Source organism: Lottia gigantea, assembly GCF_000327385.1.
Source record: "Lottia gigantea unplaced genomic scaffold LOTGIsca_53, whole genome shotgun sequence".
NCBI lineage: Eukaryota > Metazoa > Mollusca > Gastropoda > Lottiidae > Lottia > Lottia gigantea.
Window position 1 is genome coordinate 629187 of NW_008709815.1, and position 26954 is coordinate 656140.

General features: G+C 32.4%; 2 protein-coding genes across 2 annotated transcripts; both read left to right on the forward strand.

Moving 5' to 3' along the window:
* Nucleotides 1-979: 979 nt before the first annotated feature.
* Nucleotides 980-11127, forward strand: LOTGIDRAFT_165736 (hypothetical protein; the record flags this gene model as incomplete). Its single annotated transcript, XM_009062762.1, has 19 exons — nt 980-1010; nt 1493-1654; nt 1940-2023; nt 2356-2558; nt 3491-3670; nt 4115-4201; nt 4435-4574; nt 5391-5484; nt 5729-5857; nt 6029-6127; nt 6816-6919; nt 7242-7300; nt 7714-7765; nt 8732-8799; nt 8977-9107; nt 9565-9630; nt 10224-10322; nt 10506-10582; nt 11028-11127. 19 exons carry the CDS (start codon nt 980-982, stop codon nt 11125-11127), a joined length of 1965 nt encoding a protein of 654 aa, XP_009061010.1.
* A 5045-nt stretch (nt 11128-16172) lies between these two features.
* On the forward strand, nt 16173-24495 carry LOTGIDRAFT_126394 (hypothetical protein; the record flags this gene model as incomplete). The annotated part of the gene is made up of 16 exons (XM_009062763.1): nt 16173-16358; nt 16751-16837; nt 17423-17562; nt 18029-18122; nt 18346-18471; nt 18640-18738; nt 18893-18970; nt 19298-19401; nt 19975-20033; nt 20525-20576; nt 20705-20772; nt 21144-21274; nt 21548-21613; nt 22015-22113; nt 22318-22394; nt 24396-24495. Coding segments are annotated over 16 exons (1566 nt in total), but the record flags the coding sequence as incomplete, so codon positions are not given.
* Nucleotides 24496-26954: the final 2459 nt, after the last annotated feature.

Sequence of the window (26954 nt, forward strand, 5' to 3'; positions counted from 1 at the left end):
AAATTTCCAACAACACCATGCACGAACCGACCAAAAATGGAACAGCTTTTACTGGAAGCAAAACAGTGCTGGTATCCACAGAGGAAATCAAGTAAGACGAAAGTACTTTTTATGCCACTGACAAGTATATTTCAATAACGTTTTATTGGCAGTCAATGACAATTCTCAAATCACGATCTGGTTTTTCAGTATATCATGAGGAATACATTCATTTGAATCAAATTCAAGACAAGTAGCACAGTTCTAAATGTATTCAATAAAAGACAAAGGACCATCTAGTAAACTCATTGTAACAGAGGACCAAATAGTACAAATGGGCACAAGAATATTCCGGAAAAGACCAATGCTAATCAAGTAGTAAACAGGTTCCAATTGATTGATTCTTAACAAGTTTTGGTTATTGATACAGAAAGTATAAATCTGTCATATAATGTTTACAGATTTGAAGAAGGTGGTTGGTGTAACAGAAGAAGTAAATTAGAGAAATGTTTAATGTTGTTTTTAATATTGATACTCATTGTTGCTATTGGTTTAATGGTAGCTTTAATAATACAAACAAAGGAAAAACCACCAATGGGTAAGATATTTTGTTGAAGGTTCTGTAAAAGGGTCTTTGAGCCATAGTGGGGCACTTATTCTGTTAACACCAGTATAGTTTCCAGCATCCGTATACGTATAATTGCCAACGATCATTTGTAGCCTACTCGGTTTAGCCATAGAACCCCCTCCCCCTTGGGACAGAAAAAATGAAAAATTTATTCAACTTTCATTACCAAAATCGCGTTAGATGCATTCTCCGCCTTCCTAGATTACAACAGTTTCCAGGGGGAGACCCAACCCAACTCCCTTTATAATTGGAATAACGTTATTTCGGGACACGGTTATCAAAATTTCTCACGTAGTATTTCAATAAAAGATAATATTGATTTATTTTCTTGCAGCTGAAGTATCACCCGGGATGCAACAAAGTGGTCAAAAGATGTGTACTACCACAGACTGTGTTCGAGTTGGTAAGTAGGATACTCCTTCCTTTCGCCACCTTGGTATACCAGTCGATCCTTATCCAAAAACAAACGCGCTGCTGATAGTAAAATTGCCAGGCCAATTACATTTACTGCAGAAACTACGAATATAAGACATCACTACCAAAGGCCTAAGGGGTGTTTGCATGTCCAAAGAAACATCTCTACATTTGATAACGAGGAATGATAAGTGGACTATGGAAGATCTTGTTAATGCCAGATTTCAACAACTCGAATTTAATCAGATGTGACTGAAAAAAATGCAGTTGCCAACAGTTACTTTTAATTGCACATTGCTCATATACTTTAAATATCGGTGGCTAAGGGAATCTACCACCATCGAGATAATTACTGTTGGCATTACATGGTCGATTTCTCCCCCTTGCCAACGAATGTGGTGATGTATTCGCCGGCGACTTGGACACATTGTAAATTTTGGTTAATAGCTCTATCGACATTGTTATTTCCAGCTAGTAGAATACATGACGCTATAGACTATAAAGTTAAACCTTGTGATAATTTCTATGAATTTGCTTGTGGAACGTGGAAGAAGAAGAATGTTATACCTGAAGATAAGTCCGCATACAGCAGCTTTGATTTAGTAGCTGACGATGTTAATGTTATTCTGAAAAGTAAGTACATGTATTAGATCAACTGGCTTAAGCTTAACTAACTACAAATGAATTCAAAGTAAGATACATGTAGTTGAAACGAGTCACAATCATGAAATATCGAACACTGTAAAACTATTTCTGTACTTTCACCACAATTTCTGGCAGCTACTACTTGCCTCGCACGACTGTTAATATCTAAGATATTCACTTTTCACGGTGTATTCATAATTGAATAAAGGCCGAATGAAGGCTGATTTGATTTTTCAAGCTTGTGTTTTAATGATAATATGGCTTTTTATTTAGATGCATTAGAAGACAAAGAAACAGAAGCAGATATTGAGCCTGCCAAGAAAGCCAAAAGATTATACAGATCTTGTTTGGATACAGGTACAGATACGCGAGGCACATAATCTTCTAAATAGTTCTAAACTTAGCTTTTTGTAGCACTTTATGGAATACATATCCGAAAATCTGGTTCGTGTGTAATTAATAAGAAATACACATGGATATCACGTCGGAACTTATTCTAAAATAGCTTCAATTTAGCAAATAATTTGAGCAAGATTCGGTCAAATGCTATTTTATATGTATATATAAATTAAATTTGACAAGACAAAATGTTTAAATCAATGCTTTGAACATTTAACAACAAAATATTACACTGGGTGTTTGTTGCACTAGTTCATTATTTCTATTTACGTAATCTTTTTCCCTTATAGAAAAGATAGAGTCACTTGGTACCAAACCCTTAGATGATTTCATACCAAAAATTGGTGGATGGCCAGTTCTGATGTCCAGTTGGTCAGATGCTGGGTTTGACCTGAAAGATTTGTTAGTGACCTTAGCAAAATACAATAACTGGCCTCTGATATCATTGTCAGTTTATACCGACATGAAGAATGTTGATAAAAATATTTTATATGTAAGTATACATTGTTGTGAAATATTTCAACTGTACGTTCTGTTAAGGGAAATATCTTTATCTTACATTTTGGTCACCGGGTACGTGCCATATTATTGAAATATGGGGCCCTGTTAAAAGGGTAAGAGAAGAAAATTAAAGCAAAAACAAGAGGACCCCGAGGGATTTTCCGAGGGAAAGGATTTTAGATATCATAAAAACCAGAGGGAAAGTGTTTTATCTGACTTAGAAACCGAAAAGGAATCATTTGTCGTTTTTTGTTTGTTTGGGAAAACAATCGATAATAATGAGATAAGGGGCGCAACTCGTACATCAACCAGGGAGCCACACTTACTATGTGTAAGATTATTAAACAAAAGAAATTGGTTGTAATGTCTTAATTACCTATAGGAAGACAACGGAAGCTAGAAGCCATTATACCCAATCTAATGGCGCGGGTACACGAAGAGTCTAGGTAGCCGAGTTTTTTTCGCCGAATAGAGTTTAGTCAAATGTTTCACAGACCGGTTGCAGACCACGAGGAGACAAAAATCTCCAATCGACCGTTTTCCGCGTTGTCGATTATCGCGTGCGGATTATGCAATTTTGATTCTGATTGGATTTAGGAATACTCTTATGAGCGCATCGCTCCAATACAACTTCCACCAGATAGTGCCAGACTGGAGTTAACCAATGTAATCTCAATTGTTTATAAATCCAAAACATTCTCGGGAAGAGACGTTTTTCTTGCAAAAGGGTGCAACTCGTATCTACAAACGTGGTCAATTCAGTCGGCGATCATTGAGTTAGAGAGATGAGAGGTTTAAAAAATTCATGTTAAATTCTTGGGAGAGATCCAGATGTACCAGTAAAGCCGGGTAAGCCTATTTCGGAGTGCCAAAAAAAATTCCTGAGCTATCATTTCTTTTGATTAGCTCTCTCTTATCTTACAGTTAGATCAGCCGTCGCTGGGCATGCCTGGACAGAAATATTACTTTAAAGAAAGAAATGATACAATGATCATGGCGTATGAAAATCTGGCTGTGCAAGTTGCAACTATGTTAGGTGCAGATAAAACGGTAGCTGAACAAGATATGAAAGACATGGTGGATTTTGAAATACTGATAGCCAACGTAAATATAATTGATAAAACTATTTTTTATTGATTTTTGTTGGTTCGTGTCGATTAGGGTATTTAATATTATGTAAACAGACGCTTCAAATATACCTCAAATTAGAAATTATACTATATATTTGTGACCAAAATTATCCGCGTTTGAAAGTTAACATGACGACTTGTCTTTTCTTGAGACTTTGCCAAATTTAGAAAAGACATATTTAGAAATAGAGATTGAAATTCTTAGATTGAGGTATATTTGAATCAAACCCTCCCTTCCCCGAAATATAATAATCGTTGTTTTTGTTGAGTAAAGTAGTAATTATTCGTTGTTATTTAGTATAACATTAGAGGTTACTCGTTATTGTTTGGTAAATCAGTTTGTTTTTAAGTAAACAAGTAATTATTCATTACTCTTACATTTTCTTTAGCATTAATAACGCATATTATTCATTTACAGATAAGTGTACCATCAGAGGAAAGGAGAGATAGTGAAAAATTATATAATAAAATGACCATAGCTCAACTTGCTCAAAATTATTCAGAGGTAATTGTATATAGTTACTTGTGGGATAGCTTATAGATGAAAACACATATAATCTGCTTCTAATCATATTGTGGTTAGGGCTTTATTTTCACAAGACACCATGGCCGGCTATCAATGACGCAGACTGAGATCAATTTTCGGCACTAACGTAAATCTCAATATCTTATAACGTTTGGCCGAAGACTAGTTATTACACTAGGGCCATGGATCTTAAATTGTTCCTCGCTTTTCAGTTTGATTGGTTAGGATATATCAATTCTATAATGTCATCACCTAAAATACAAATAGATATCACAGAAGACGAAGAGATCATTAATTATTCACCGCCATATTTTGACAAACTGTTTTCATTGCTTAATAATACTCCAAAAAGGTAAGATATTCACATTGTTAGGACAATATGCATTATTGGCAATGGATACAATGGAAATTTGTTTTCTACATTCCGACAGATGAATAATTTTAAAGCTATTTAATTTTACAAAATTACCCTGAAGATGAATACTTCGACCGGGTGGAAATTTATGTGCTGCAGTTCAGCACATTACTTAAGTCAATGACATTAAGTGCAGAAAAGCAATAATAAGATTCATCAAGCGAATATGAATAATATTCAAGACTTACGGACAAAAAAAAAACGGCGTATTGGATAAATGAAATGCCAATAACCGGTTTGTAAATCAAATTTGGTAAAAACGTTTGTACATGTACATTTTACTGATTTCTGTACATCCAAGTGACTGTAAGATATTATTGTATATTTTGATGCACTGACCATGTACAAAATCCAATACCAACCTTTTATTGTTGGATTTCTTATTAATGATAACGACAGGCTGTTGTGATCAATCTTGTATGTTTGGATACATCACCCTAAAGCAAGAGTATTCAAGTATATGAATTACTTTGTTATTTGTGATAGGAGGTGAGAGCCGACACTGCATTTATTTCTTGAGACGGATTCTAACCTACGACGGCTAATTGTCTAGCAGATGACAATCCTACTAGATACCGACTGAGATTTCCGCTAATGCTAATCTTGAAATTTTGCAATCTCTTCTGTTTCAATGCATATATGGGCATACATACATGTACATTGACTGTTGAAGGAAAAGTTTTGATTACAGACAATCGGACTTGATTTTGGTTAATGATAAGGATTTGTGCATTGAATTATTTATCATTTCAGAACCCTCGCTAACTATTGTACTTGGAGAATAGTAAGACATAGAATTAGTTCACTTGGCAAAGCATTCCGTGATCTTAATTTGGAATATTCTAAGGTATGCTTTAAATTTTGTCAACAAAAACATCAAATTCAAATTTTGATTTACTGAACATGTATATATAAATATACGAAATGTGAATCAAATGTTCCAATTCGACTTCCCCTTTTTTTTAAACAGCTCTAATGTTTATTTCACAGAAAATATCGTTTTCCTTTGGAATCTTTAAAGAGTACTTCTAGCACCTTCTAGAATTGTAACCTTTCATAACAGTGTCTTTAGCTTCGTTCTGCTTTAATAGGTATTGTATGGAACTTCAACAGAATCTGCCAGGTGGAAGAAATGTGTTGGAAAAGCCAATAGTATTTTAGGCAAAGTTGTTGGAAAAATCTTTGTTGGAGAAGCTTTTGATGAAGCAGCCAAAGCTGATGTAAGTATTCAAAGTGTTAACGCTTACAGAGCAGGTGTTCTGAAATAATTACTAAAGTAATAAAGTAAATTGAATTAGTGAGGTTCAATTCAACATTTCAAGAATATTGTCTCTGTGTATCTCTTTGATATATTTCGATTAAAATCTACCTAACACTGTAACTCTTTGTAGATGTTGAAATTAATTGGAAATTTGAAGGTAGCGTTTGAAGGACAACTGTTTTCAAACGATTGGATGGATGAGTCAACAAGAAAAGCTGCCAAGGAAAAGGTAACAATATTTCATATAGCGCTTGATTCTTCTTGACCCCAACTATTGTAAAGTTTAGAGATATTAATTACAATAAGGCAAAAGCAAATTTGAAGCATGAAATATCAAGAAAATAATTTAACATTTTGATTGAGCTTGGCCGTGTTGGAGAATTCCTCATATTCCTATTGCTATTCGAAAACTATAGGCACCTTGAATTTTGTTCTACGTCAATCTGTCGGTTGTCGATGTATCAATATGATATCATCTAAAAAATTAATAGTATGTACCTTGAGTCTTGAACAGTCGATTTGCACTAAAAATCGTTCATAGCTTTGATATTTTCAGGGGAAAAGGGAGAATCTAAAAAGTTTGTGAGGCTCTTGCAAAACCTCTATCTGTAATTTTAAATTAAGTTACTCGAAATACATTTCAGTCGGAAGCAATGAACAAGAAAATTGGTTATAATGAAAAGATACTAAATAATACTTATCTTATCGGGATATATGAAAACGTAAGTAGAGTAATAAAAACATTATTTTCAGTATCGAAATTGATTTTTAGGAGGAACCTCTTTCATAGAATAATGAAATCTTTACAAGAAAGTAAATAGAAAAGACTTCAAGTGGCATTCATGTGGCTTAGCTGAAATCAAATATCAGAAATTGTGGAATCTTGATTTATGTGGATTTGTATATACATTTTTCAGTATACCATCACTGAAGATGAATATTTTTCGAATATTATTAATTTCATACAAGAGTCAGTAGCTGAGGATCTCAGAGAACTCCGGAAACCAATTGATAAAACAAAGTAAGTGCATACTTTTCAAGGAATCACGCTTTAAATCGTTTTAAGAAAATAACATTTTCCAGAGCGACATAAATCGTATGGCGTCATCGATATGGTTTCTAAGTTTCAGGCGGAAACCTCCTTAATCCAGAACATTTTTGTAAATTGAGGCACTCATATTGTTATAGAATCGGCTCGGTTTTTCTTAAGTAAAACATTATGGAAAAAGTCTAGTCTAGGACTTTGACTGTCAGACTCGGATTACGATATAGGTGTGATCTGCACTCAGAAAGTCTAAATTAAATCAATCAATGAAATTAGCCTTTTCTTCTGGCATCTATAGGTGGAGCATGGTGCCTTCGGCGGTAAATGCTTATTATTCCTCAACAAGAAACGAAATAGGTAAATATATACTTCAATCGAAAGAAAAGACTTGCGGGAAATTTTCACCTGAGTGGTTGGGTCATGTCAAATATTACGATGTCATAGTAATATTCTCTCTACTCTGAACTGTGAAATGTTTTGTATTTCAATCGGTAAACATAGACAAACATATGTGTTTAAAATCACACAAATATTTGCTTGACTGTAGGATCCGAAATTGGGCAGGGGTAAAGTTTTCTGTCATATTTCTAATCTTGAAATTGGTGGAAGAGTGGTCTTTATTTTTCTTTTGACCATTTTGTTGTCCTTCTATTTGTATGATCAACATAACCACTTTAGATTAACTTCAGAATCGAAGCCTAAATAGGCTGATATTGGTAAATGATTATGGTCGTTTATTGTACTTGAACGATAACTGTTGTATTTTACAGTCTTCCCAGCGGGGATTCTACAGCCACCATTCTATCACAAAAATTACCTGAAGTAAGTATTCATAAATCATCATCTCCAAATTCATCATGATCGTCAACATATCATCATAATGATCATCAACATATCATCATAATGGTCATCAACATATCATCATGATGGTCATCAATATATCATCATAATGATAATCATCAACATATCCCCATAATGATCATCAACATATCATCATAATGATCATCAACATATCATCGTAATGATCATCATCAACATATCATCGTAATGATCATCAAAATATCATCATAATGATAATCATCAACATATTATCATAATGTTCATCAACATATCATCATAATGATCATCAACATATCATCATAATGATAATCATCAACATATCATCATAATGATCATCAACATATCATCATAATGATCATCATCAACATATCACCATAATGATCATCAACACATCATCATAATAATCATCAACATATCATCATAATCATCAACATATCATCATAATGACCATCAACATATCATCATAATGATAATCATCAACATATCACCATAATGATCATCAACATATCATCATAATAATCATCAACATATCATCATAATCATCAACATATCATCATAATGATCATCAACATATCATCATAATGACCATCAACATATCATCATAATGACCATCAACATATAATCATAATGATAATCATCAACATATCATCATAATAACCATCAACATATCATCATAATCATCAACATATCAGCATAATGATAATCATCAACATATTATCATAATGATCATCAACATATCATCATAATGATCATCATCATCGTTGTCGTCGTGGACATCTGAAATAAAATCACATTCTCGTAATCATAATGTTAAATCGCGTAGTCTTTTGTTGGTTTCATCATGATTACCAGCATCAACATCATCTAAATCGCGATCATCAAAATCATCTCATCATGATCATCTACTGCATCCATATCATTCCTATCTAATTTATTATTATTTTACAGAGCTTTAAATTATGGAGGAATTGGTATGGTTATAGGACATGAAATAACTCATGGTTTTGATGATCAAGGTAAGGCTGAAAAAATGTTAGGTATTCTGATTTCCACACTATGTCAAAGAATTAAATCTCAACGCCGTATTTAAAGTTTTTCAACGACTGGTTGTGATGTTCGTTAGCTTTTATGGAAGTCGTGATGATAGTCCAAATATTATTAAGCAGAGCATTATGATCTAGTTTCTGCTGTAGGTAGACAATATGATAAAACTGGTTCGTTAAGACAATGGTGGTCTGATGATGTTGTAGAAGTATTTAAAACTAGAGCTCAGTGTGTGATAGAACAGTACGGTAATTTTACTGTTAAAGAAGCTGATTTACAGGTTAATTATTGAATTTTTACAATTTGAATCGAGCGATATTTAAAAATGATCGCATGTATCCATGAACACCCAATCATATACAGGTAGTTGTTGCAAGTCATAGACATATTGCCCATAAATATGGGGTGGTAAACTGATAAACTGTTGCCTGAATCTTTACGAGATACGTATTAATGAAATACACTGACTAAATTTCAATACCATGATATATATTTCCAAATTCATCGTGCGTAAGGCGTTTGTTTGCTAATATAAAAGTCAGAGGTCCAAGGTTCTGGATAATCCCTTCGTGTGCCCAGACAGGTGGAAATCGAAACAGATTAAACTGTGCTGGTAAAATTCTCCTATTGCACACTGCACGGAGTTTGCCCATATTTATTAGCACAAACAGGTTCAGTAAACCAGGACGTAAAAATCCATTTTAAGTTGTTAATGCTACCATCCTTTCACCTTTCAGATCAATGGTATAAATACACAAGGTGAAAATATAGCTGATAATGGGGCTATAACACAGAGTTTCAAGGTGAGTGTCATTTGCGCAGTAATATTAATGATTAAATCCAGCTGTTAATCATGAATTTCTTTGCGCAAACATCCTGCATTCGATAGACTTTAAACGGTAACTGCCTTAACCGTAGACATCAAATATGTGATATTTTCAGCAAATATCATATTCATATTTTAATAAAAAATCTCTTTAATTAATTTTTCGTTTTGTTTTGTCAAATTCGGCATAAGGCATTTGCTTCATTTGCCTTGATGTAGTATCGTAAATCATCAAGACAAAGGTCATATCGTAAATCATCAAGACAAAGGTCATATCGTAAATCATCAAGACAAAGGCCATATAGTAAATTATCAAGACAAAGGTCATATAGTAAATCATCAAGACAAAGGTCATATAGTAAATTATCAAGACAAAGGCCATATAGTAAATTATCAAGACAAAGGTCATATAGTAAATCATCAAGACAAAGGTCATATTGTAAATTATCAACGCACAACGGATAGAATCGACGACATTATAACAGCTATTACTGAAAGCGTGATTTGGGTACTTATTTGAAAATCCGTAGATTGATGCCGTAATTGATTTCGCATATATGTATGTTTCAGGCATACAGGCACTGGGTATCTCAAGAAAGAAATGAAGAACCAAAATTACCTGGTTTAGATTTCTCACCGAATCAACTTTTCTTTATAAATTTTGCACAGGTACTCTTCTTAGATATCGGTTTTATGAATAAGCACCAAGCACCAGAAAACCAGGAACCATATTATTATCCCGGTCAGCTGAAACGAACAAAATTTTGGTCTATCCGGCTAATTTGATCAATAAAAACCAACCAACGTTTAACACAAAAATCTATACAATTCGTTATGTATTTTATGTTGTAGGTATGGTGTAACAGCATGAGGAAACAAAGTGCTATTAGCAGAGTGTTAACAGGTGTTCATAGTCCTGGCAAATTCAGGTAACACATCAACTTTGTTATAAACTCTGATTGTAAATATTGAACACTAAAGACCACACAATCAATATAAAGTTTCTTCATGTCTTTAGTCAGCTTCACAATGGTCAAGGAATTACGTCTTCATTTTATACCTGCAATGGCCCTCTTCTTTTGCCAGAGTATGTGAATGCTACAATTTGATTGGATTGTGCGCTAGCGATCAGTTGTATATCTTTTGCACAATGAAAGAAATTGCCTGTGCCCCTGCTCGACCCCCTTACCTAATGTTTCATAGAAACGTGACTGCTAGCGAATACAGCAATTCTGAGCCCTCGACAGAAAAATGCAAAAGAAAATACGCATCAAATCGTGGGCTTTGATTGGCCGTTTTCGGTTTATTTTAAACTTGATTTCGCTTCCTCTACCTTTATGTAGAAACAACCAACATTAATATTACTGCTTACAGGGTAATTGGAACTCTTCAAAATTCACCAGATTTCGCCAAGACATTTGGTTGTCCTGTATCAAGTTATATGAACCCAGAGAAGAAGTGTAAAGTTTGGTAGAAGAAAGTGTCTCAATTTTAAACAGTCCCTTATATTGAATAATTACATGTACTTTCATAGAAATCAAGGGCCTGTCCTGTCATTTATCACTGTAGTCTGAAACATTTGACTCTTATGTGTCCACTGATAGTCTTCTTATCTTCACAATGTCAAGCTATTACGATCCTGGACTTGACTCGAATACTAGTCGTTCTTGTATCACGGAAAGCTGCGATTTGATCGGATTGTTCATCAGACTACTACTATAAACATTATGACTAAGAATTTACAGACTTTTGGTCTAGGCTGTATTTGCTATCGTACTATCCAAACAAAGCATTTACACACTTCAGTGAAGCAAGAAAGTCTTGGGCTCAAGCTACAAGCCGAAGGTCTTAATAGCTTGTTATTGTGAAATAAGGTCTTCTATAAAGACTGTATAAGGGTCATTGAATTTTACAAAAATGCGACCCAAAGATATAATGTAGTATCGTTTACATCACTCACGACAAACTCTTATCATTCAGAACATCTGATGACCAAGAAACGACCGGTAAAGTGATGTTTACCCGTGAATAAAACCCCGAATTATCAGAATATATATTGATGATCAAAGTCATTAGAACTTTGAGACTTTTGATTGTAATATTCATGATAAACCACTTATTATTCTAGTTTTTGTTGTGTGTAAGCTTATATTTATTGTTATATGCTGTTAGATATTATTTTTCCTTTTAATAAGGATTTTACATATTATTTCCTAAACATCTATCTGTATAAAATATTATATTATAACGGAAGTCATTGAACTTGAGCGACTTCCAACCCTAATTCTCGGACCTGATTACGCATTGGTTGCGAGGTAAGGGACTATACACGTAGCACATCGTCTATCGAACAGAAGACCACCAATAAACCTAAAGTAGATCAATCTTGTTCTTTTCTAGACTATTGACCTCAATAATCTGTTTTAAACTGTGGTTATTTCAATGTCTTATTGTTCCATATTATATACTTTTCTGACATGCATAATACAAGAAGAATAGATCATTAACCTAAGATGAGACAGCGTATTTTTTGAATAGAATCTTAACGTATAATATCTCAATATAATTCATAATGTACCATTGTATAATAATAGAAAGCTAAGAACGCCACAGAAGGCCATAATGGACGACCTAGAAAATGATATAGTCCAAGGCCAGGTGAGCCTACCTATAAATCCTATCCTAATCAGAGAATGGTTCTATTCTTTCCCGATCACTTCAGAAGTTATCAACTTGGAAATACTTTACTTCTTTCCTGCAATCAAAATGTGACTAGCACTATGGCCGAACCGACTAAAGATGGATCAGGTTTCACTGGAAGCAATGTTGTTCTAGTATCAACAGAAGACATCAAGTAAGACAAATAACGTTATTTTAAATGATTTAGGCATCTAAATCTAATCAGCTTTTATCGCTCTAGATAAGGGATAAAATGCCTCGGCATTAAAGCGGATTACTACTTGTTAAGGTTCCACAACTCTCTATGTCTATCAATAGTTACCGAACATACAGATTTATCAAATTCAAATAGGATCCACGTTAAAACACGAAATTCAACCTTCTATAAATGTTTCAAGAAATTTTGAAAACTTTTCAGTTTGTCGCATAAATGTCAATACCTAAGAATCTGTTAATATGTAGTTGAATATAATGATTAAGAAAACATCTGCCAGATGATACTATTGGCCTATGACGACTATTTTCACCCTTAATTCTCAGGATCTAATGCCAATAGGTTTTTGTAGAAAGGAATATTTTTTGGTTATCCATACATTATATACAGAAAATCTGTTTTTGTTCGTCACTCAACTGCAAAATCAGAAATAAAAGTTTTTGCGATATTTTAGCCAGCAATATCGGGTTCACATCGATACCCGTGCAGATTTTTATTTGATAGATGGAAACCCCAGGGTTTCAGCATGACAGGATTCAATTTGTAACAGTTTTGTTCATCATTGTTAAGTAGTGTTGGTGTCCTCTCCTCAAGGAAGCTATAATAATAAGCTATACTCGCAACATAAAGCTTTTTTGAAAATATCAATATCCGTACCAATAGAGCTTTACACTCTTGATACCTGAGCCACAGTGGCTCAACTAGATGGGCGGGAATTTTTTTTAATTGATCTGATTGTATCTTATGATTTTTACCATTGTGGTAGTGGCGGGTGTCACGCGCGAATCAGACCATGCTTACTCTTTTCGAAACACCTGATGGTACTTCTCTTTGAAGGAGTCCACTTCTACACAACTTCTACTCTTCCACACTTTGGACATGTATTTCACTAATTTTCACATTATTTTAAATTTTTTCCTGTTTTCTGGGAGTGGGTGCGAGTGGACTTAGGGTCTATCAATCAGTATGGTAGTTGATTTTTTTTTAACAATATATACTGAAAAAAGTCTGGTGTTGTCGGAGGTCTTGGTATCATATGGCCAATTTCTGATGTTGTTTACAGATTTAAAGAAGGTGGTTGGTGTAACAGAAGAAGTAAATTAGAGAAATGTTTAATGTTGTTTTTAATATTGATACTCATTGTTGCTATTGGTTTAATAGTGGCTTTGATTATACATATTCATGTATTGTGTAAGTTGCTTCGTTTACATTGTGGGTAAATTTCAAAGAAAGGCAATATCCAATATTTGAACAGTGTCAAATAAGGTTTAATTTGTGCCGGGCCCTTCGTATCTTCTAATGTTACCATTTTCATATCTCCTTAAGGCATATTATTCAAATCAAATGGTAATTGCGACAGAAGTAGAAATTTCAACTAGTCATTTTCACAGTTCAATGCATATTTATAAATCCTGTAATATCGCCGTACTTATCTTGAAAAGTACATATAAAATGGTGATTGTTTGTTTTGACATTTAATTGGAGGATCCACGATGACTAAGTTGTTTTTTATTTATTTATTTAAATTCTTGAATAATCGTGTAATCCTCGTCTAAAATCTAAGTGATGTAAAGAAAGATTACAAGATTTGCACACGTTAGGAGATTTAAAACCGGGTGTTTGCTTAAATATTGTAGCTAAAGAATCACCTGATGTCTGTACCACCCCGGACTGTGTTCGAGTTGGTAAGTAATTCTTAGAAATGGTTGGTAGAAATTAATTGAAAAATTAGACTACTCATTGTTCTTGAGGAAAATTGCTTGAATGTTGATGTACTTGAGGACAGTTATTGGATGTCAATGTACATGGTAAACGTTAATTGGATGTCAATGTACTTGATTTGATGCTGATATAGTTGAGGATTATTGCTTAGATGTCAGGGCACTTGAACAGAATAAATTCGATGTCATTGTACTTGAAGATGTGAATGTATGTGGAATAATTGACTGAATTTAATCGGCAACATTTGATCGAATGCAAATGTTCTTGAGGATTATATAAAGCTTCATCTCCCCTTTGCTTAACATGCTGTATCAGTATAGGTCTTTTTATTTCCAGCTGGTAGAATACATGACGCTATAGACTATAAAGTTAAACCTTGTGATGATTTCTATGAATTTGCTTGTGGAACATGGAAGAAGAAGAATATTATACCTGAAGATAGATCGTCCTATGGCAGCTTTGATTTGGTGTTTGATGATGTTGACGTAATACTGAAATGTACGTATTTCATGTCGTGCTGCTATGTGAAACGTGACATGCACATTTAATTTACTATAGGATCATTGGACTTTACACAAGGTTACTTGACTGCCACACACTTGGGGATAATAACGGACTGGCTCCAGTATTCTAGTGAATATTCAGTGTTTAGGTGCTGATATAAAATAAAAAAAACACGTGATTACAAATACTGTATGTAATAAGAAAAAATGATGAAATACCCTTTTCAAAACACTACTATACAATTATTTTTGCTTCCAACTTTGTCATACTCTGGGCGATGTTTATGATGGAGTTGTTTGTTTTTATTGTTGTTTTAAGATCTATTAGAAGCATCAGAAACAGGAGATATTGAACCTGCCAAGAAAGCTAAACGAATGTATAGGTCTTGTCTGGATACAGGTATAGTAGAATAAATTCAATATTTAAATATGTTTAGATTCAACCAGTACTAGTCTTTGAAATGGCAGTTTGGCTTATGCATTTTTAAACTGCTGTTGATTGAACATCATATGACCCTGAATAGGAGATGCGTAACAATTTCGTTAGATCATGGATGACAAGTAAACCGAAACGAAACTATTTACTATAAAAATATTATTATTGCATATTAAAGGAATACCATGCTATAGACTTACATAAGTTCTTTTGTCATTTTAAGATAAAATTGAATCCCTTGGAACCAAACCTATACATGATACAATTCAGTGAAATATCCATTGCATTTGTTAGTCAGTGAAATATCCATTGTATTTGTTAGCCAGTGAAATATCCATTACATTTGTTAATCAGTGAAATATCCATTGCATTTGTTAGTCAGTAAAATATCCATTGCATTTGTTGGTCAGTGCAATATCCATTGCATTTGTTAATCAGTGAAATATCCATTGTATTTGTTAGCCAGTGAAATATCCATTGCATTTGTTAGTCAGTGAAATATCCATAGCATTTGTTAGTCAGTGAAATATCCATTGCATTTGTTAGTCAGTAAAATATCCATTACATTTGTTAGTCAGTGAAATATCCATTGCATTTGTTAGTCAGTAAAATATCCATTGCTTTTGTTAATCAGTGAAATATCCATTGTATTTGTTAATCAGTGAAATATCCATTGCATTTGTTAGTCAGTGAAATATATCATATTATGTCATAATAGGGCCTGAAATATTTTTTGTTAGTATATGACAATGGAATATTTTATATTAAGTACATGTAACTGAAATACTTTATGTAAGTATACATGCATGACAATGAAATATATTATGTTAGTATATGCCACTGAAATATTTAATACTATTTCAATACTTGCCTAGGAAATATTTAATATTTAGAAAGTTATTGCCAATAAATGGTTGAATGTGCCAATCTAAATCTAATATGTCATATGAACTATTGTACATCCTGTATTACAGCTAGATCAAGCGTATTTAGGTATGCCACAGAAATACTTTTTTAAAGAAAGAAATGATACAATGATCATGGCGTATGAAAATCTGGCTTTTCAAGTTGCAACTATGTTAGGTGCAGATAAAACGGTAGCTGAACAAGATATGAAAGACATAGTGGATTTTGAAATACTTCTTGCAAACGTAAGCCTAATTTTTATAATTAGACTCTACTAAAATGTATAATTTGTTTATTATCTATATATTAGATTTCGGATTTCCCCCCAATTTGCAGGTCTTGCTGTATATAGGGTCAGAATCCAATGGGCTCCGTAGCTTGACGAATGATGAAGGGTCGTCCAAGTTGAAATGATTAGAAACAGACTTGTATTTCTTCAATTCAATATCTGATCTGTGAGTCGTAAAACGATTGCGTAAATTATTTTAAGTTTCTCCTATATATTCTTTTAAAATTTAATGTGTGTATTTCCCCATGGTCCCATAAGCTGCAATGAAGACCCTTTGCGAGCTGTATCAATTGAGACCTTCAACTGTTTTGGATAGCAAAAATTTCAGTCTCATTATATCTTTTACAGATTAGTGTACCATCAGAGGAAAGGAGAGATAGTGAAAAATTATATAATAAAATGACCTTTGCTCAACTTGCTCAGAATTATTCAGAGGTAATAATCTGACTTATTCAAGTTCACCAGACCGACCGAGATTATAACACATCATAATAAATTACCTTACTGTAGTGGTTTTAAGGTGGAATGTTTGATGGTAATGTTGTTTCGATCCAATAGCAGTGTAAGAAAGTCTCTTGACTGAAAAATCTTCCTTTTTGACATACACCTTGCTTTAAATAGATATGAATAATCCGGCATGAATAAGATAAGGAACATCTTCACAATTTCAATCACGAACTTCCTACTTATACCTTGACTGCAATAGCCACCATTCTTGTATCACAGAAAGCAGCGTTGTGATTGGTTGCACTCCAGCGAATACAGCCAATCAGATCCATCGACAAAAGGGCTGTAAACAGTACAGCGATATGTTCTTTATGTCGATGCTGATTCTGATTGGCTGTATTCGCTAACGTACAATCCAATCAAATTGTTTACAAACTTCACTGATACAAGAATGTTGACTAAATATTGCAGTCAAGGCATAATTACGAAGTTTGTAATGTCTTGATATTGTGAAGAAGCCCAAAAAAACTGAACATTTTTATTTCCTTTCTTATTGTATTCACATTATTTCAGTTTGATTGGTTAGGATATATCAATTCTATTATGTCATCACCTAAAATACAAATAGATATCACCGAAGACGAAGAGATCATTAATTATTCACCGCCATATTTTGACAAACTGTTTTCATTGCTTAATAATACTCCAAAAAGGTAACATTTTTATTCATATGAAGAGTAAGTTTGATTTCAAATTAAGGTTTACTACCTATTGCTTTAAAGAAATATATATGGTAACGAAGGCGAATGGTCAAAAATACTCTTCTGATTCAATTTGTAACAACAATCTTGGATTTGAATCTGAAGCTTAAAAACAAATATGTCAGATTCAGTTATTGATATGCAATGGAATTGGACGAAAAACCTCATTTCATATCGAAAATTAACATTATTAAAGATATACCACTTTTTAGAATGCAAAATGTGGTCATTAAGGGTATATTCTTCCGTGGACTGGCGGCATAGATATACAACAGAATCCCTGCATAATCCGATAAATCCATAAAACAACGTAATTTTTAAAAAACAAAAAGCGTATATAAGCGTTTAATTTCGGTTGATTTTGTAATTAATGAATAACTTAATATATCAACATAGGAACAATTTAAATATATTTCAGAACTATTGTAAACTATTGTGTCTGGGGAATTGTAAGAAATAGAATTAGTTCTCTTGGAAAAGCATTTCGTGATCTTAATTTGGAATATTCTAAGGTATTTATCTTATTTCATTAAACACAGGTGAGGTTGGTTTTATATATGCTTGGAAACGTACTGCGTGTAACCTGGCCTAAAAATAATCTTATTTTATGCAAATTTGGTTTGTTTCCAGAGAGACTGATAAGGTCAATCAGAATCGCGGAATTGCTTTTTGGAAAGGAATTCATGACTCATTTATACCTTCTTTGTAGAAAAGCACTTTCGTTTGCATTAACAGGTATTTACTGGAACCTCTACGGAACCTGCTAGATGGAAACAGTGCATTGGTGCAGCTTGGATTGTTGGTGACGTTCTTGGAAAAATGTTTGTTAAAGAAGCTTTCGACGAAGCAGCCAAAGCTGATGTAAGTATGAAATTCATTTCACTGTTGATGTCAATAAAAGGTATTCATGTCTAAATATACCAAGCCTAAATATGTCATAGTTTGCTTCATATCATGTAAATATATATAAACCTTATATGGAACCTTAATATAATGCTTAAAGCAATTTAAATCGTTTACTTTTTCCAGGTGTTGAAATTAATTGGTAATTTGAAATTATCGTTTGAAGAACAACTTGTTTCAAACAACTGGATGGATGAACCGACAAGTAAAGCTGCCAAAGAAAAGGTTGATATGCTTTCAATGTTTCAGTGGATCTGTTCGAATCAAAAGGTAGATCTTAATGCATGTAAGTGTCACTTTTAGTACGAGATCTAAAGTATATACATGTTTAGCAAATTTCCATTTGAAAACAAAAAATAATCCAAAACCTCAATTTTAGTTGGACGCAATGAACAAGAAAATTGGTTATGATGAAAAGATACTAAATGATACATATCTTATGAAGCTCTCTGAAAACGTAAGTAGAGAACTTAACTTGTATGTAAACCAAAATGCGGTAGTGACGTTATGATTCGTACACGATTAGTCACAATAGCACAAGGTCTGGTGACAAAAGAACTGTTAGTGTCACTGACACTTAAGTACATTTAATGTTTAGAAAAGCAAATCAATCCAAATGGCGTTGCTTTATTTCATGAAAGCACCATAGAACAAAACTCAATGGAAGTAACTACCAAAGAAGATCAATGTAATTTCACTAATTATCTGATGTTGATATGAAAAAATGAATGTATAAAGAAAGCTATATAGATTGATATTATTTGACAAAATATACATGTTTTAGTATACCGTTTCTGAAGATGGATATTTTATGAATATCATTAATTTCATGCAAGAAGCAAATGCGGAGCATTTTAGAGAACTCAGAAAACCTATTGATAAAACAAAGTAAGTGCAATCTGATCAAGAAATATTCCACCTCTTCTGTCTTGCGACCATTGAGATGTGACAGAAAACCAAGACAGTGAGCGCAATAAAGGAAATTACATGGAAAATGGAAAAGTACGGTTACAAAGAAAATGGTGGGCCTAAAATGTCAGCATTTTTGAAGCGTAATTATTAACCCACAAAGATTCTGATATTTGAAGGGACACGTTCGCCATACGACAATCTCAGAAACGTGAATATCTTAGCTAATCAGAAATAGTATTCACAGCTAACCGTCGAAATTTGAGTCTTCATATGTGTCCAGAATTATCTGCGTTTGAAAGTTAAAATGACGACTCGTCTTTTCTTGATACTCTTCTATATATATCGAAAAGACATATAGAAAAAGAAAATGAACTTTCTATTTCTGGTACTTTTGAAGAATACTGACATATATTAAAGACCCAAATTAACCGCTGAAAATCTAAATCCAAGATACTTTGATTGGGAACTATTATCAATATTCAATATATTGAGACATGCTGGTGAACAGAGAATTTTTCAATCAATGGCATATTCGTATTAAATTTCCAGATGGTTTATGTTGCCTCCGACAGTGAATGCTTACTATTCTCCAACAAATAACGAAATAGGTAAATATATCACATTTTCAAAGTAAATCGCAATTACTAAATAATTTTGACATATACATGCCATCAGTTGCTCCATATTTAATTTCTATTAGGGACTGAATCTGAAAGTGTTGGAATCTGCGACCATCCAGCTGATTGCAGTTGTCAGTGACGGAGCTAAAGGGGGGCAGGGGGTGCACCCCCCACTCCTAGTAGCCCCGAAGGCATGTTTTTCGGGCAAAAATCTCATAACCAGGTTGGAAATTCAGGCAACTTCAGGTATTTCGCCCCCCACCCCCTTTCGGACGTAAACCTGGCTCCGCCACTGCGACTGATCCGATGAGATGCTCTAAATCGTCAGTCGACTTTAAAGATCTTTAAAGATTAAATGATTCCATTTAGCAGAGCACTGGGATTTTTAGGTTGTAACATTGCGGTTGAATATATCAAGACTATTAATTCGTTTCACGAAAAATAGTAGATGTTGTATATGAAAATTAATTCTATTTCAGTTTTTCCAGGCGGCATTTTACAGCCTCCATTCTATCACAAAAACTTTTTGAAGTAAGTAGCTCCATATTTTCTCAGAAATATCCAAATACTTGTCTTTACCGTCTGAATGACATTCATCTGTATTACCAGCATCGTTCCTATAGCTATTATTATTATTATTATTATTATTATTATTATAGAGCTATAAATTATGGAGGAATTGGAGTAGTTATTGGACACGAAATAACTCATGGTTTTGATGATCGAGGTAAGACCACATGCATAAAATATATTCAAAATATTTTGGATCAAATTATTCTTAAAGGTCATAAAAATTTCTTTAGATTACTTTAATATAACCTACACCAACAAAAAATAAACCCGTTGCAAATCCTGGTTACTGCAAAGCCAATGGTATACTCGACTTTTACTGAAATAAGTAATGGGTTTACTTGTTTTCAACGGAATTGGCGTTTATTATTCAAATATAATTCAAATTGTAACAAACAACCAAACTGAATAAAACACTTTCATTATTATCACCGACCAACGTTTCAAGGTCTTCTGAAAAATTTGCCTGTAGTAATGTAATAGTTTATTACTAGCCATGTCTACAAGATTTTCATTTTTTTTTTGTAGGTAGACAATATGATAAAACTGGTTCGTTAAGACAATGGTGGTCTGATGATGTTGTAGAAGTATTTAAAACTAGAGCTCAGTGTGTGATAGAACAGTACGGTAATTTTACTGTTGAAGAAGCAGAGTTACAGGTATTTGTTATATTTTCACTCATAGGATATTTAAGTTTTTAGAAATGTTATACCAAAATGATCAGATATGTCATGTAAATTAATGTTAAGGGGCTTAAAGACGCATTGAACTCGCCTATGAATCGTTGACACAACACCAAAAAATGTTCCATTAATGGCCTTGGAATGGAATTAAAAAAAGATACATTTTTTGACAGACACATCAAAGTCATTCGCAGGTGTTAAGATTTCAGAGCGACTACTATCAAATAGAACATTCGAACATTCTTACAGATCAATGGTATAAATACACTAGGTGAAAATATAGCTGATAATGGTGCTGTAACGCAAAGTTTTAAGGTGAGAATTAAGACTGGCAGCTCACTGTTAAAGTCAATTTTTTCAAGAATTGACACAATAGTCGAACCATCTTTTATAACATCTTAGATAGTAGTAGTCCGAGGTATTTTTAACATCAAATCACACTATATCACACTGGAGGTGGTATTTCCAAGAAATAGGCAATGCTTATGTTCTAGATCATACATTCCTTGTATAAAGAACCAAACCCTTCAATTTTAAAAAAAAATTTCAATGACTTTAAGCGTTTTCAATATTCAACGAGAGATATTAAAATTCAGATTTCCTGGGAAACCAGAAGGAATATCATTTAGGGTATCTATAGTAAAATTTAATATCAATGGCTATCATCATAATTATTGTGTTAATGATCTTATAAATTTATTTTCCTATTCTCTTAGGCTTACAGAAAATGGGTTGCTCAAAAAAGAAAGGAAGAACCAAAATTACCAGGTTTAGATTTCTCACCGAATCAACTTTTCTTTATAAATTTTGCACAGGTAAAGCATGTTTATTTAAGAAAACTTTACAGTTCCAAATGATACGGATATATAAGTGGTGGTGATTCTGACCCGGTTTATGAATTAAATTGGAGGTCAATTAGGTATTTTGGCCCTGACTCATTAACTTTCTGGGAATTATTGTCAATATATTTTGTCCGTATGAAAGAGTGCAATAATTTGTGATAAAAATATTTCTTGCAGGTATGGTGTGCTAACATGAGGAAACAAAATGCTATTGGTAGAGTTCTATCGGGTGTTCATAGTCCTAGTAAATACAGGTAATAATTGTTCATTCTATATGCGAGTGTAAAACACTAAAACATAATAACAAATCACCCAATATTAATAATAAAAACCCAATATTGATAATAAAATACCCAATATCAATAATAACACACCCAATGTTAATAATAACACAACCACACGTAATATTGATTATAAAACATTCAATAATATTAACAACACACCCAATATTAATAATAAAACATCCATACGCAATATCAATAATAAACCCAATATGAATAATAAAACACACAATATTAATAATAAGCACCCAATAGTAATAATACAAAACACCTAATATTAATAATAACACACCCACAATACAACACTCAATAATAATAAAAACACACCAAATAATAATAATAACACACCCAACAACCCATATTAATAATAACACATCCAATATTAATAAGAAAACACCCAACATTGACAATAAAGCACTCGATATTAATAATAAAACACCCAATATTGATAATAAAACACCGAGTATTGATAATAAAACAGACAGTATTAATAAGAAAACACCAAACATTAACAATAAAGCACTCGATATTAATAATAAAACACCCAATATTAAAAATAAAACACCCAATATTAATAATAAAACAACCAATATCATTAATAAAACAAACAATATCATTAATAAAACAACCAATATCATTAATAAAACAACCCATATCATTAATAAAACAACCAATATTAATAATAAAACATCCAATATTGATAATAAAACAACCAATATTTATAATAAAACAACCCATATCATTAATAAAACAACCAATATTAATAATAAAACAACCAATATCATTAATAAAACAACCAATATCATTAATAAAACAACCCATATCATTAATAAAACAACCAATATTAATAATAAAACAACAAATATCATTAATAAAACAATCAATATTAATAATAAAACATCAAATATTAATAAAAAAAACCAACCAATATCATTAATAAAACAACCAATATTAATAATAAAACAACCAATATCAATAAAACAACCAATATCATTAATAAAACAACCCATATCATTAATAAAACAACCAATATTAATAATAAAACAACCAATATCATAAATAAAACAACCCATATCATTAATAAAACAATCAATATTAATAATAAAACAACCAATATCATTAATAAAACAACCAATATCATTAATAAAACAACCCATATCATTAATAAAACAACCAATATTATTAATAAAACAACCAATATCATTAATAAAACAACCAATATCATTAATAAAACAACCCATATCATTAATAAAACAACCAATATTAATAATAAAACAACAAATATCATTAATAAAACAACCAATATTAATAATAAAACATCAAATATTAATTCTAAAACACACAATATCAATAATTAAAACACCAATTTTTGCGGCAATTATAAGGCTACTGAACACTGTTGTTTATAACACCAAAAATTAACTTACATTATTAGTAAAGGTTGAATCTAAAAGGGATGTAAAGTTAACCTCACATTAATTATCGTAATTTGAACCAAAAAAGGTTCAACAACCCTGTACAAAAATCACCTTTATACTCGAGACCTCAACCATAGTCAACCGTACGATCCATAACTTTTGATTATTTAAAATAGAGGTTATAAAGGCTTTTTTTATGGTAGTTCTAGATCCCGAAAAACTTTAGTATTGAGTGGGATATTACTTCGACTCATTGAACTCAAATGACGATATTTATTCAGCCGCTTTAAAAGGGGTATTTTGCAAATTATTTTCCTAAACGTTGTAAATTATACCTGCAAATATTTATAAAATATGCTATTGACATCTATGGAACATAAAAAGTTTACGTTAACCTTTCAAATAGTTTTGGCATTGATAACTTAACGGCGGGGTTTCTTTTCTTTAAAACTTTTAGATACGTTAAGGGACACAGCGGAAAAAAAAATAACGCCACTATTATATTATTTTCTTTCCTTTGTATTTATACTTAACGGATTCATGCATCTATTTTCAGGGTGATAGGAACTCTCCAAAATTCACCAGATTTTGCCAAGACATTTGGTTGTCCTGTATCAAGTTATATGAACCCAGAGAAGAAGTGTAAAGTTTGGTAGAAAAAGTGTCTCATTTAATAAACAGTCACTTGCTCTCAACTCTAGTTTGTCATCACTCATTTAAAGGGACATAATACATCCTTACAGGATAGCATCGATTAATTAGTTTATTATTATTATTATAATGATTATCATTATTATTATTTGTATCATTATAATTATCATTATTATTATTATTATTATTATTGTATTTTTGTGAATATTCATTGACCATAGTAAATTAAAGTTATTATAATGTATTCATCCCAATTATATCTCTGTTTTAGTTATATATGTATATCCAACCCAACGAGCAGAGGTCATGAATTATGATCACATAAATCCATGACTTAAACTGGTTTTCTTCTCTATTTCAGCACTAGTCTATCAAAAAGAATAAGTCTCTGGATGCCTTGAAGGAATCCTCATTGACTGATGTTGGCGGGCATCCCAACCTGTCTTCATCAAAACTCTCCATGCCACTCGTGAAAAGGGCTGACCAACGTTTGATGGTTAAATAACTTGCAGCATACTCACCACACACCTTGATTTTCTTAGTGACAAGTCATTCTAAGGTCAAAAACAAACACAGATCAGTACTCAATTTTCTCATTATCAGGATTTATATTGACCCAAGTTTAGTTTGATACTGACAAAACGGGAATGAACACTGTAAAGTAGGGGTGACACCATGTTTGATAAATGTTGTTAGGTGCAGATAGAGTTGTTGTTTGTTGGTAAAATGTGACGCCAACTTGAGATCATGTTATTCAAAAAACATCAGTCATGATATATAGAATTCTAACTTAAATCAAGATTTCAATAGTATGCCCCATGATGGTAACTTAGATAAATCTAAGACCTGGTCAAAACTATCATTTTTCCGGAGATTGTCGCTGTCTATTCTAATATCGAAACCCGTTATATCGGCGCTGCTATATCATTATCAAAGTATGACGTCAAAATGAATCTAACCAATCAAATCGTTAACGAGGTCTGACCTCGTGTTCAACAGTGATTTTATGTCAAATATGTATGTATTTGCAATACACATTGAAAAACGTTATTGAATAAATGCATGTTTCTAATTGTTAATTCCATGATTCATTGATGGTTGGTTACGTGACCCACGGACTACTCGTATGCCCCAAATGGGGCCCACCGTTGCGGAAAGGTTACACATGCCTGCTTTACATGAATTGAAACAGTTTGTATATAGTTTGAACATCCTTGAAATGTACAACTATATAAATAATGATATAAATGAAATTGATACATTTCATTGAATAATAATAACAATATCAATAATGATAATGATAATAATAATAAATTTATTCTATAATTATGCATTATAAATTATTCTCAACTGAATATATCATATTCTGGAGATTCAAAGACATGATTCGGAAACTTTAAGTCTTGTACAAGCATAAAGAAAATATAAATAATGAATTATACAACTCTATTTAAACCCCGAATTCTTGTTTTCGACAGTTTATCCAAGCAAGGTTCATTGTATTTGAGTTCCACTGCTGTAAATAGGTGGTAGCGCTGGCTTTACTTTCAGTCCAGTAGATACTATTGTACATTTAGTATATTCATATAGTTAATCATTTTTTCACTGTATTTACTGTATAGAATATATTACATATGATATTCTCCTTCTTCTTCTTTCGCTTTCAACGAGTTCTTAGGATTTTCCATAAACAAAGGTAAAGTTGGCAATCTGTAAAAGACACCATCGATTCTTGTAGAAAATCCTCCTCCTTCTAACTTTTCAAATTCTTCACTATCAAAATTCTTCATTCTAGGTAAAACAACTGACATTTTCAAGCTTGTAAAGTTGATGCTTCCGAGCTGTATCCAGTGATTGGAAATTTCTACTGAAGGTGTAGGTAACAGCCACATTAAATGAAAAGACAATACATTTCAAAATGTTTTATAGAATTATCCCACCCACTTTTTTTCTCAAACTTTTGCAATCAACCAATAAGATCCATGCTTTTGCAGAAACTTATTATCACCCACCTTCAATGTAATTAGTGATAAGCATAAGCTCACTGGCTTTCGTTATTTTAAATAATATTTAATTTACATAGTATTTACGTCAACTGAATTAATGATAATTATTTCCTTACGGGAAAGTGGCAAAACAACTTCTCAAGAGAATTTTGGGGTTAAATTTTTGAAGAATAATAACATGAACGGGATGCAAGGAGAATATATTATTTTTGCATAAACTATATTGCTATCATGATCATGTTCATCTTAGCGTAAGGGTCCGACACAATATGAGGCAACGTCGTCAGGATAAATCGATATAGAAAAATTTAATTTTTCTGTCATGTCGTTTCACATCTTTCACAATGTAACTTTCTCATCTGAGATATCAATTATTATTCAGTTAAATCAATATATTTATTACTATTTATCATTGTAATGTACAAGTCGAGAAAAGGCGAATTTCAACACGAGAAATT